Source organism: Hippocampus guttulatus, chromosome 7 (genome assembly GCF_054856545.1).
Source record: "Hippocampus guttulatus isolate MCC_2025c chromosome 7, RoL_Hgut_1.0, whole genome shotgun sequence".
NCBI classification, from domain to species: domain Eukaryota; kingdom Metazoa; phylum Chordata; class Actinopteri; order Syngnathiformes; family Syngnathidae; genus Hippocampus; species Hippocampus guttulatus.
This window is the reverse complement of record NC_141267.1, coordinates 22,220,629-22,234,200: the sequence shown is the minus strand read 5'-3', so window position 1 is coordinate 22,234,200 and position 13,572 is coordinate 22,220,629. Positions and strand designations below refer to the sequence as shown.

Below are 13,572 nucleotides of genomic sequence, written 5' to 3'. Positions count from 1 at the left end.
CTGTCACACTGGCCAGGCCAGCCGGCCGCTTTTGGGAGACAAGTTGGCCAAGGGATGCGTCTGCCGTGATGGCGCTGCAGCTGAGGAACGGTGATGCGGCGTATTATCCGAGCGCACAATACTGCAGGAATTACACTTCGTCCGCTGTCGGCTACAGCGGCAGCAGCCATTATCTGTCCCGTTTGCCAGGTAAGGAGATCGAGGCTTGCCATGTAGGACCAGCTCACTCCTGCATGTCATCGTCGTTTCTCATGCGTCACGGTGCAGCGAGAATTCAACGAGCCATTAGCAGATTGTTCAGAGAAAGATGGACGTTTTCCGCCGGTGCTCAATATCAGAGAAGAGTGCATCAAGCACAGATTTTCTTTTTGGATAAACCACAAGACTTTCATCTCTGTCATTGAAACACAAACGCAGTATTTGACTTGTGTCCCTCTTGAGGGTTGTTGGCAGATCAAGTACCAAGCCGAGTCCATGCCGCTGTGTTTCTTGTGCTCACATGGTGACATGTACTGCACAATACATCAAGGTGTTGACGTATTACACCCCCGCAGTCACTGCTAATGTTGCCCTTTCTCAGCATTATGCTGCAGCAAAGTGATGCGGGACGCAATCTCCTCATTAATAGCATGTGAATGAAGGACCGCCACTGACTACAGTGCTGGGCAATACTTCATCGCATATCGTAGCAATTCCCTCTAAGGGCGTTGTGCAGGAAAGGGCTCACATCAGCTCAGAGCATGAGTTTGATGGAGTTTCCCTATCCATCTAAAAATGCATTTGTGTGAATGCTCATCTGTCAGCACGCATACAATTTGGACTTTCAAAAGGATGCATGTGACTCTCAACATGTTTCACGAGCAGCAAAATGTTCAAACGTTCAATTAGAGTCGAAATGATGACATTTGCATGTAATCAGATGTACTTCACTACCCTTTGGCAGCGATACGTCTTGGGCAGTCGGCCGAACACCAGTTCGACATACAAACAAGTATTAAACAGTGAAATGTGAACTTGCGATAATGGTTCAGTTAACTTAAAGTGCGTAGGTACTCAAGATCAATGCCAACGCAAGAATTTGTTCATTTTCTAGAGCACTTGCCTTCCTTCGCGTCACAGGTGAGCTGGGGCCTATCCCAGCTGACGGGTGAGACGCCCTGCGCATAATCACCAGCCGATTGCAGACCATAGACTCAAATTCATGTTCTGGATGCTTTCGGAGAACAGCAAAATTAACAAACGATTGTTGGCTTTCCACTGTCAAAATAGTAGCTTTGATTGTATAGCACAGTGCAGTACAGTCAATGTTGTGAACATGGATTCACTGTTTATGGTCCTGGATGCAGTCTGTGCTTTTCTTGTTGCCCACTGAAGCAGATGGAAGAAGTGCAGGAGGCATGTGCTTCTCATTGCTCCATAATTGATGTGATACAATGGGTGGAGAAAAAAAAACCTCGAGAAAAAGACACTTGGCCTATTTAAAAGATTCTCAGTGGATCCCATGAGATTTTCATGCCCCAAGAAAGGAAGAGGTTAGTGTGTCTTGATTTTGCTTTAAAAAATCTGGAGAGGCAAGAAGCTTTGAGTGAAGAAAAAAAAGACTTTACAGTCGCCACCGTATCAAAGTTTTCCCCTGAAAAACATTGCATAGAAGCGAGTTTGACAAAGGCTCAGTTACCGAATGACAACGCTAATTTTACTCTCTAAAAAGTGGTCAAAGGAACGCACAAAAGTCTGCGCAGACTCGGCATCAGTGAGTCAAGTAAAACTGACTTTGCATTCTATTTTTGGGATGCCGTCACGATTGCTGTCTAGAATCAGCCACAAACAAAATGCAACTTACATAAATACACATGCTAGTTTGATTAAGCTATGCTAAGTTTGTCAATGCTGATTGTTGTCAGTTCCAGCTGCTTAAATCCTACACATTATGAGCTCTATAACCTGCCTTAAGGTGATTTAGTGTTGTCACCGTACCATCTTTTGGACTTTGATATTACACCTGCATACTGTATAGTACCTCAACACCGATACTGAAACAATACGACAGCAAAAATCTTAAAAACAACGACATGAATTGTAAGCACCACTTTCTTATGCATGTGCCATCTTACAGTGATTGACAGTAATGGAGAGGCAGGGGTGACTTTTTCTAGGTCTGATTGACAAAGGAAGGGATTAGTTTTGGTCATCTGGGTGACTGGCACAAGGCATGACTGGAGGGTTTTGGTTACCCCGTTGGATGTTGTCTCCGTTGCAGTGACACTCAATACTATATTTCTGCCAAATCTGTCGTAAGGGAAGCAAAAACAAAAAAACAAAAAACAAAGGGGGCTTAAAGTAGACCCCTGGTGGATCCCACAACAGGAGGAGGATTCTTCAGGGCTTCCGGGCTTCATTCTTCATTTGCTTTCGGATTTGACAGTAAAACCCTTTCTGATTTGTTACTTTAAAATCTTTTTGTTGCCAGCTAACCAAGGCGTCAATCATTCTTTGTTTTTTGTTTTTTTATAGCAAAGGGAGTCGAGTTCTGCAACCAGCACAGAAACCGTTAAAACTATCAACCGACACATCCACAGAGGAGAGACGAACTGTCATGCCAATTCCACTTTTAGCAGTAGGTAGTATAGGCTGGACAGAAGGAGGGAAGATATGGTTACTGTCACTATATCCACGGCTTCGCTTACAGTGCACTGTTTGTAGTTGCAGTGTAAATCGTTATTGTCTATTACAGGGCTTCAGAACTGCCATCAATATTCACCGTGCAGACTTGGTTTACGATTGGCTGAATTTATTGTGCATGCACGCGAGACGGTGCCAAAAGAGCGTCATCCAAACATTTCAATCTTCTGCATTTAAATTGATGGATTTTTTTTTTAACGCAACCGTATGTGTACACTCAATGGTTAAATCAACGTTTTCGGTGTATCGCGCAAATCTTTACAACTGGGTCTGTTTCACTTCAACATTTCCAAGCGGTGGCATGTCAATCATTGCTCGTATTTAAAGACGGATGAAATTATATCTCTTCAGATGTTAAGCCAATAACCCCCCCCCCCCCCCACCCCACCCCACCGTGTATCCGGCTACTGCGGCCAGTAACTCGCATAACTTGCAGATATATTTGCCAGTTGGCTACTTTTTTTAATTGGTCTTTTCATTGCATGAGAGTTCATTCCCTGAATGCGCTTGGTTGTATTTCACTTTAGTGACGACTGAAGATAAAGTGGGTGTGATAACATGATTGATGTGACGACTGCTATGACTTTTTTTTTTTTTTGTAGAAAGTGACAAAGTAGGATGTGTCAAAATCAGTGCGCGGATGAGAGTCAACGTATTCAAACCACCCATCTGATAACATTCAGTCGTGAAAAAGTGTCATCTTACAATCGACAGGACTGCGGTCATGTTCAACATAGCTTTCTCCTGAGGTCAAGCGTGCCAGGTGACTGTCTGGAGCCCCCCTCACGCCCGATTGGAAACACAAACAGCCGAGCGTGTTATTTTGGGTCCATGAAATGCTGCCATCGAGCAAGCGAAAAGATTCTTCCAGATTAAAGCTATGACACAGCTGTTGGATGATGACTGACCGTCCAATGTTCGTCCGCGCCCACGCAACGCGTCACCTGAGTGGTGCAAAGGCACCAAACACCAAACAGCTGATTTCTTAATGATATTTCTTCCATGTTGGACAAACAAAGGAAGCAGAGAGCAATTAAAAGAGGGGCGGGGCTTGCAGCAAATGTTGTCGGCATGACACCGCTAAGTGTATTTGCAATATGCGCGCTCGTGTCAAGTGACTTTTGATAATGTTGCCAGACAATGCGGCTTGATTTTCCACGCGCTTGCTGACGTCGGTCTAAAATCCGACCGATGAGTTGCACATCTGCGACGAAGGAAAACTCCGAAGCCGCCAAAGAGCGGATGCAACCGAAGAATGAGCAGCGATTTATGATGGATGTCAGGACTTTGCTGAGATCCCGCCGGAGTAATTTCTTCCAACGTAACGCAAGCCATCATCATTAATGGCCGTGCGAATGAGATGACATCATAAAGCAACGGTGATTTGAAAACAAGAGGCTTGAAGAAGTGGAGTCCATTTTGTCTCAATCTGTCGTTTCAAGGATTTCCCTCTTCTTTTTTGCCTTCTGGTTTTTGGGTGGTCGGTCGCACTACTGCGCTCGTACCGTGTACGCGCAATCGATTACTCCTGCCAAGCGGCAAAGCATGTTCGATTGTTGAATTCAGCACTGCGGGAAAATTCCTGGAACGGCAGCACGTTCTCCATGAATGATGCCATGAAATGTTGGTGTCAATCTGGACAGAAGCCATTCCTCGTCATCCAAAAATTGACAGAGCGCATCCTCCTCTCCTCAGGTCCTGAGAGCATGCTGAAGCCTGCTCTCAGCCTCTTCGGCCACGCACAGCGGCCTTTTCAACACATTGACTCCCCGCACCAGCTGGGACCTCCACCGATGGTGCCTACGCAGCCTCTCGGCCCGCCGCCGGTCATCCCTACTGCAGCAATCGGACGGCCAACTGTGGTTGGCGCCCAGACTCTAGTGCCGCCTCCTATCACCGCTGCTCACACAATGCGGCCTCCTCCCATTGCCCCCGTCCATAGTTTAGGCCCGCCGCCGTTGGTTCCAGCTCGGCCTCTCGGGCCGCCTCCTTTGACGCACACCTTGGGACCGCCATCTCTGGACCCCTCACAAGCAATGGTGCCTCCTTCTTTAGACCTCACACAACCGCTGGGGCCTCCCCCTTTGAACCACGCACACGCGTTGGTTCCCCCCGTGCCTACCGGAGTCAACAGATTCCCCCTGCCACCCAGCCCCTTGTCCTCCCCGCTAATCCCGAGCCCAGAAGTCTCACAACTGCCCCTAAGACCTCCCGGACCTCCCCTCATCTCATCCCCAGTGTCCGCTCTTCTACCGGGTCCTCTTCCGGGTCAGGCAGCCCCAGCCAGCGAACAGCCCAAGGAAGAGGGCTCTCCTCTGGGTAGGGAAGAGCAGGAGGACGCACCCGCTCTGGAAGAACTTTGCAAACCTTTGTACTGTAAACTCTGCAATGTTACCGTCAACTCGGCTCAGCAAGCACAGGCTCACTACCAGGTGAGCAGGTGCAAGCGCACACATACATACACCTGCGTGGATGTTCCACCGACGACATTCTTTTCTCACACTCTTGTCTCTCCAGGGGAAGAACCACAGTAAAAAGTTGCGTAATTTTCTAGCTGGCAGTCAGCAGCCACCAGCCATCAGGATCCCCGAAGTCCTCGAGGCGGCCGGACAGACGAACCTCATCTCAGGATCCAGTGACACTGAGACTACGAGGCAGGTAAGGCACCAAGCTACTGAGTGACCCATTTTTAATGGAGGAGTATTGAAGAGAGATGACGCCCCGCTGCTGATGTAGACAATCTGCCAACAGAAGTCACATTTCTCTCGAGCGGTGGTAAGTAAGAACGCTGTCGGGCAGTCTGTGTGCTTTCTTTGGGTATTGGCTCACGGCAACAACAAAAATGCTCGAGGAGCGGGGGGGACAGTCCGGCTAACCGTAGCAATGCTATACATGAAGCTAACACGGCGCCAACGTGGTGAGAAGGCCAACTTCAAAATATAATATTCTCAAATACAGGCATCCACAGTCATAAGTGCCTTGGCATGCTTTTATTTTGAAGTTGTTCCTGACCTGGCGGCGTTTGCGATTGACCTGGCTTGTACTCCTTACTGGAAGTTGGAGCCTAGTTTAGGTTGAAGTTGCCATCACAACGTCATCTTGAAACCTTGTTCAATTGCTAATTAATGACGCTCAAATAAATAAATGAATACGCTGACGTTCTAGAATGCGACGCCCGCTCCCGGCGTTAGCAACCAGTGGATAGCAGCAAGCCGCTAAGCTAGTTTAACTTTAATTAATATAGCTCATGATTTAAAATGAAAACCAAGAGCTGGTTCATGAAGTTCTATTTTCTCTATAATTGATCTTTAACCAAGCAAAAAAATATATATTTAACAATGTTAGCCAAATACATAGCTGCAAGCCTCATAGACATTTATTTGCTTGTGATGGTGTAATCAATTAAGCAAACCCCCCCCCCCCCACACCCCCACCCCTACAAATATCTTGCTTGTGCTTGTTTAGCCGTTTACATTTAACCCCTCTGACAATACAACACCGCACTGTTTTGTCCTGTGTCTGCAGGCGTTCTACAAGGGGCCCACCCGGGTCATTTTGGCCACAGAGAATGACTATTGTAAGCTGTGTGATGCCTCCTTCAGCTCCCTCTTAGTTGCACAGGCGCACTACCAGGGCAAGAACCACGCAAAGAAACTCCGCCTGGCCGAGGCCCAGCAGAACACCAGTAACGTGTAAGCATCACCAAGTTAAGCATTTTTTGGCCATGTCACCAGGTAGCGTTTTTTTTTTTTCATGTTCAAGTGATTGTTATGCAGGATCTTCCATTTCAGGGACCGTAGTCGCGAAGTAAGCCCAAAAAGGACCTGGAGGGATGGCAACGAGTACAGACTGGTGAAAAATCGTCGTAGCCCACAGCTTCCTACCTCCATGCAAGGTAAAAGCTCATCTCTTCCTCTTGTATGGGTTTACACAAGCACGCAGCATTGATGACAAAAATAATGAAAATTAACCCACAAAGTCAGACATCACTTCTGAGTTGTGGTTCAGCCGAATAATTTTTCAAGAAAGTGAGCATGAGAGCTGTCCGCAATAAACAGACAAGCGAGGACTAATATGAACGCTAACCAAAGAGCCCAGAAGACGCTCCAAAGAATTTTAAAGGCGAACGCCAAGGTCAATCGGTGTCAGATCTGGATGTCGGATATGAATACTTCATGGGAGGACACTACAGTTGAAAATAAATTGTGAAAAAAAATAATAAAAATGCTCAACTACAAGCCACAAAGTTTCTGGGAGAACGGGCAGACCAGACAAAACTTTTTGGCAAAGCACAGCAGCTCTCTGTTCACAGATGAAGCTTTCTAAAAATAGAACACTGTCCCCACTGTGAAACGTGGAGGAGGCTCTGTTATGGTCTGAGGCTGTCGTCCCCCCCCCCCCCCCCCCATCTGGCACAAGGTGTCTTGAATCTGTGCGGGGTCAATCAAAACTTCCAAGACTCTGAAGGTTAGCTTGTCAGAAAGCTTTGTCCAGGTCGAAGGTCACGGGGTCTTGCAATAGCAGAATGACCCAAAACACACAAGGAAAAACATTGAAGAATGGCCAAGAGCAAAGCACCGAAACGATTATGAAGAGCCCAGATCTAAACCCTACTGAACACCAGCGGAAGGATTTGAAAGAGCAAGCCTCCTTCAAAGCTGCGACTGATTTCTTCGGTTTGTCTCCAGGGCCGTACTACAACCCCAGACCGAGGCAGCGGATCCCCCGAGACTTAGCCATGTGCGTGACCCCCAGCGGACAGTTCTACTGCTCCATGTGCAACTGCGGCGCTGAACAAGAAACGGACTTCCGACAGCATTTGGAAAGCAAGCAACACAAAGCTAAAGTGTCCGAGTGGAGGTACCGCAACGAGATGGAGAACTTGGGCTACAGCTAAGAGGACGGCGGGGGGCGGGGGGGGAGACAACGAGGAAAACACGGCAACAGTGTGACACCAAAGTGGTAGACAGAAAATATTTGTTGTGGGCATTTTACTGAGGGATTATTGTCAAAATGGACACTCTTTTAAAATCCCCATTAAGACAAAAAAAAAAAAGTTGCAATTGACCTTGGTTTTTGTCTAACTCAGGATGCGGAAGAATCGAAAGACGTCACGTAGCTTCACCGCACCGGATGTAACGCGATTGGTTGGATTAACCAAGAAAAAAAAAAGGTGACGTACGAGACCCAAACCAACGGCGGTCGTCTGATGAAGCCTCGGAATGGGATCAAATCCAAAGCACAACCGAGATCGCGTGGCGGGAACGCGGCACTTAAACACGTGACGTGAATTTGTTGGCCTTTGCTGACCTTGAGCGGTCCTTTGATTCAGGCTTCACCCGAGCTGGCCTTGTTTGTGCCTTCAGTCGTAGGGAAAAGGAAATATTACACAGAAGCTTTGACCAAGCATCCTGGCAATGTAGTTAAGATTAGCGATGATTTTTCTGTATTCTTGCGCAATGCTTTCTATATCAAATAATGTTCAAATCACTGATTAAATTGCGTTAGAGGTCTGTTGTATATAAAAGGAAGTAGGTACACAGAAAAGGCGGTGTGGTCAATTTACTCCATTTTATTTCATCAGGTGGTTACGTAAAATACGATGATCTGGATCCAGATGTGTTTTTTAAGTAAATGTATCGTCTGCTTAAAAACAAAAAAATGGTGAGGGTTGAATGATTTTAGTTCAGGCAACCGCTTGACGCAATAAAATGGAGTAAATTCGACAAAACCTTTTTTTTTTCTTTCTTTTCAAATATTCGGTGTACATATGTTTAATATTGGGATCATGTTAATGTCAACTGGTACAACTGTAAATATTTATCTATAATCTTTTGTCGACTCATCAGTACAGTCAACCAACGTTCAAAGGCCGGACTAATTTAAAAAAAAATAGCTCTGTTGAATTTACTCCATTTTATTTGGTCAGGTGATTGCATGCATGAAATATAATTATTTGGATCCAGATATTTTTTTTTAAGTTGATGTATGGTCTATGTAAATTCACCATTTTTTTCAGTGTGGAACATTTTTTTTTTTTTTACATCAGAAGAAAGTGGCAAAATACTGAAATTGTTCAACAGGAAATGAGTCATAATATATTTGATATTTTGCACCAAAGGTGAAGCAGTATGGTATTCTGAACATTATGATTCGAATCGGTGCCGTCAATATGTGATAATCTTTCTTGTACAATTTGCAGTGAAAATACTGCACACCAATTCACCAAATCAAAATTCAGTTTCCGTGAAAATGGCCAGGGATTTGAATATTTTGCCATGTTTTTTTTTTTTTTCTTCAATGGCCCTCAAGGACCACTTTGGCTGGTCATTTATTTTGAAAACCTGATTTCCCCTGACTTGGGCGTCACACTCAAGGCCGTTCAGGCGATTCATCCAAAACAAACGTCCGAGCTGCCTCATCCATCATCAGTGAAGCAACGTCATTGCGTCAGCCCCCCCCCCACCCCCCAAAAATCGCCCGATTATTTATTTAGTTTTGTACACATTAATGCACGACACCATATGACAAATATTACCGTATGACATTTGAACGTCCGCCGCAAAATTTTTGCTGATTTTGCTCTCTGTTGTAACATTAAACCAATACGAAAAGTGTTGTAAACCAGTCCAATGTTCAGCCTGTACTTCATGTATTCATTGTTATAAGCGTTATGGGAGAAAATTAAAAAAAGTTATTTTATTCACGACATTATTTTTTTTCATTATGATCCGGCCAATGAATCGGTTATCGGAATTTTATTTTGCCAAATGCTAGAATCCGAATCGGGCTTAAAAAAAAATCCATACCAATCGGGCTGTAATTTTTACATCTGCACCTTCTCGGTCTTGTGAACGTGCACAACCAAGGGCAGTCAATTGCAATGAGAGGAACCAATTCATGGAATTGACAGGCTCGCAAACAAACGATTCCCAGGAATCAATCACTGGGAGGGAAATCGGTTCTCAAAAAGAACTTTAAAAAAAAAATGTATTCCCATTTTTGATTACTAGTTGGTCTTTCACCTCACATGCGATTTGATTTATGTGCATTCAGGCCTTCATTCTGCCACTTTTTTTTTTTTTTATCCATTCCGACATCTGTAATTGTTGGGGGCAATATTTGGGCATCTGAATTGAAGAAAATGTTGGCCCCCAATTATTCCAAAATATAAAATTCCTAAGAACAGCATTTACATAAACAACAAAGAGTGAAAAACAGTCAACTATGACTATGACCGTTCAGTCAACCGACCGTGCATGTTTTTGGAATGCAGGAGGAAACTGGAGTACCCGGAGAAAACCCACAAAGTTGTGTTCCATCTTGAGGCTTGGTGGTCATCGCATATCCTAGTAGTGAGAACACGAACTGTCCTGAAAGTGTTGCAATGAATTCCCATAGGAAAGCACAGCCAGGCAGACCCAGCAGAACACTTGTCTGCACTGCGAGCATGTCATCATGTTGCACCCGAAGTTTTTCTGCAACACAAAAAAAGTGAGCAATTGCACCCCAAAAAATATACATATGTTTGAAATCCCCCCCCCACCCCCCTATAAAATGCACACTCACAAGACATCAGCAGGGTAAGAAGTCAACATACCTCGATCCTGCAGAAGCAGCGTGGACAGTTCTTGCTATTGGACACAATCCAACCCTGGCTCAGGCAGTCCTCGAGACTTTGGAACAGCCCCTTTTGACCATACCTGCTCACCAGCAGGCGGCGCCTTTGCTTACTCCCACTAGCGTAGTCGTCCCAGAGAGCCTTCATCCCCTCTGAAACACACACACACACACAGGGCAACATTGAAATCATGAAGTGCGAACGGATGTTGTGATCACATACACGGTTGATGGTTTGAGTGCTCATTCTTCTAAAATTAGAAAGAATTCTGTATCCTACTGGGCCGGCGAATGCTCGCCAACGTAGCGATTTTTTTTTTGGGGGGGGGGGGGGAAGGGGGGTTCATCAAGGGTTTGTGAAAGGTTGCAAACATGTCTGCAAATTGTTTTACTTGTCGCAAATCGTTTTCATTCCGGCAGAGTCATTGTTTCGATAGCGGGAGTGAAAAACACTCGGAAGCACTTGGGCCATCGGGTTAAAAAAGAAAAAGAAAAATAGTGACACAGGCCCTTTGTAAAAAAACTTTTTAAAAAATGCCACGAGCACATACGGTAAACCTACCAACGGACTGGGGCAGCTCTGCGTTGCCTTGCTGCGAGTCTTCTTTTTCCAGGCTCTTCAGCAGCCTCTTCGGCCTGCAGTCGTCTGTTCCGTGGTAAGTCTTTTTGCAGGTAACGCAAAAGGCGAAGCCACAGACGGAGCAGAGCGCCACGCCGCTGGCCTCCTCCCGAACGACAGGCGATGCGCAGGAGGGCCGTGGACAGTACATCACATCTGGAGGGAATCGGAGGATACAGTACATCATCAAGTACAGGGTACATCATGTATTGCTTTTAAAAAACTCATTCGCTGCCATTGACTGCGATCAACGTCCACGAAGATCCATTTTAACTGGGCTGGCGGTGAACAAGTTCAGTGCTTTTTTTTTTTTTTTTTTAAAGGTCTGAATACGTTTGAGCTTGACTGTACGTGTGTAAATATATACCTATGGGAGAGTTTACACTTATGAATTGCGCACACATGCTGTCCATTACCTGGCATACAGTCCAGGGAGTACTGCAACAGCAGCCGATCGTAGCGTCTGAACAGTTGCTCTCCTACCAGACTCTCCACCTTCCAGATCAAAACACAACAGAGTCAAAGATGGCAGGAAACAGACAAAATATCCACGGCCAACGATGAGTCCAACGAGCAGTTGCAGTTGTGCTTTACTTGCGCTTGCGTGGGGAAGGCCGCGCAGCCCGCCTCGGCACAGGTGACGGCAAGGACATTCCCCTCTATTATCTGCAGCTTGCAAAACTCTGCGAGACAAGCCTGGCAGAAGACGTGACCGCACTCCTGTATCCGTACACATTCTGAACCCAGGTAGCTCATGAAACACACAGCGCAGTCGTAAACTGTGCTTTGAAAAACTTTCTGTCCCCGGGCCGCATCGTGGGTCAATATCTCAGAGAGGAGACTTTGCGCTGGACTCAAGGAGAGACCGGAGAAGGGTCCGCGTTCCACGTAGGTTTCTGGCGCGTCGTCTCCAGCTCCTTTGACACGTTTTTCATCATCAAGGAAAAAAGTTGGGACATTTTCGGCTCCTGAAGTCAGCGCGGTTGGACTGCTTTTGGGTCCTGGGAGTGCAGCATGGATTGATTCTTGGCTGTTGTATGGGGTGCTGGGCACATTGGGCAGCACCAGCGCAGAATTGAGGTTCAGGAATGCCAGAGTATCCTCTCTCAGGAACTGTACCCAGGAGAAGAGCACCACATCACCTGCGGTGGCTCGGTAGAGATCGCCGAGGTGAGCTCCCAGAGCCGCGAGCTGCACGGACGCAATGGAAAAGGCAAATTGTGATCCGTGTCAACAGATGGCGTCTAAGGTTGACGTGCGTTACCTGGTTGTGAGTCAGCCAGTTACAAGATAGACTGAAGGAAGGCGCAGAGCGAGAGGGGTAATCCTCCGGGAGTCCAAAGTTGAGACGCAGAGGCGGAAGGAATGATATCTTGCATTGCTTCAACGCGTCATCTTTGGAAAAGCAAATAGGTCACAACTTAGAAAGCGTTGTTGACTCGATTCGCGACACGTGCCTCACAAAAAAAGGTTATTGCTTTACAACTTTTACAAAACCCGTTCCACTGGATGTCATTTCGCCTTAACTTCTAACACTTGATTGTTTTTATTCGAAGTAACTCGAGGAAGGGCTCGTTTTTCTGCAGTGCGATGATATCGACGTCATCATCCACTGAAAAGGTGCTTTACCTTCAGCGAGTGTCACCGCGTATCCCGAGGGCAGCTCCACCGAAACTCGGAGTTCTCCGGAGGACTTCGATTCATGGCGAGCGAACTCCTCTGAGCTGAAGATACTTTGCAAGGCCAGCAGTTCATTTCCTTGCTCCTCCGTGTCCATTCCCGCCGTTCAAATGACGGACGGCGTCTTTGCGCTGGTCCTGCGGTTTGTTTTTCCACGTGCGGCTTCCTGCTCGTCTTGTTGTCCGTGCCGCCGCTGACTCATCTGGGAGGATGATGTAACAAACAGAAACACGCAGCAACTGTACGAGCGGCGCCCGCTGCGCTCCGTTCATGACGCTTCAGGCAGCAAATCAAACTCATATGGTGCAGGTATCGTTCCAATTCGTTTTTGTGGTGCATTTTTTTTTTTTTTGAATAGAAAGAAGTGAAGGTAAGGATTGATAATCTAACAGGGAGTCCTGCCTCCATTGAGCTCTCTGTGACTCCGCTCCCATCACGCAGATAAGATAAGATATCCTTTATTTGTCCCACACTGGGGAAATTTACAGCCTCCAGCAGCAAGAATGTAGGCAGAAAGAAGAAAAAACAAATACGTAAAAAGATTAACAAAATGGGAAGAAGAAATAAATAAGATGAACTACTGGAGTTGCCGATGACCCTCTCCTCTCTCCTACGGAGCTCGGTGTTGACCTCTCTGGCCTCGCACTGACTTCTTCTCCTCCATTGCCTCACAGCAAAGGAACCAGGGCCAAACCACCTCACCTGCGACCACGTTTTCTATCTCCTGCTGCTGCTTTCCCCCATAGCCCTTGGCAGTTGAGGTGAAACAATCAAGTATTTGTAATAGATGCTCATATTGTGGAGGCTGTTATATTTTATTTTATAGGCAAATAGTCCCAGTGATGCCTTTGCCCCTTTCCTCGTTTTAGAATTTTCTTTTACTAAACCAACTGTTGTTGTTTTTTTAAAATATTTTGTTCCTCACCCAAAAGCTGGAAGTGTCCACTCCTGGAGCGGCCTTGCGCCCCCCC

The 13,572-nt window shown here is 46.2% G+C and overlaps 2 protein-coding genes across 2 annotated transcripts; one reads left to right on the top strand and one right to left on the bottom strand.

Moving 5' to 3' along the window:
• The first annotated feature begins 15 nt into the window (after window positions 1-15).
• Window positions 16-9,384, top strand: zmat3 (zinc finger, matrin-type 3). The gene is made up of 6 exons (XM_086114807.1): window positions 16-189; window positions 4,378-5,114; window positions 5,200-5,340; window positions 6,208-6,374; window positions 6,474-6,577; window positions 7,371-9,384. Exons 1-6 carry the CDS (start codon window positions 69-71, stop codon window positions 7,577-7,579), a joined length of 1,479 nt encoding a protein of 492 aa, XP_085970933.1. The 5' UTR covers window positions 16-68; the 3' UTR covers window positions 7,580-9,384.
• Window positions 9,385-9,476: 92 nt separating this feature from the next.
• On the bottom strand, window positions 9,477-13,565 carry LOC147203102 (E3 ubiquitin-protein ligase RNF14-like). Its single transcript, XM_086114806.1, has 7 exons — window positions 12,551-13,565; window positions 12,186-12,316; window positions 11,516-12,112; window positions 11,338-11,416; window positions 10,865-11,077; window positions 10,283-10,455; window positions 9,477-10,160 (listed from the first exon to the last, which is right to left on the bottom strand). The coding sequence occupies exons 1-7, from the start codon at window positions 12,696-12,698 to the stop codon at window positions 10,032-10,034; spliced, it is 1,470 nt and encodes a 489-aa protein (XP_085970932.1). The 5' UTR covers window positions 12,699-13,565; the 3' UTR covers window positions 9,477-10,031.
• Between the last annotated feature and the right edge of the window lie 7 nt (window positions 13,566-13,572).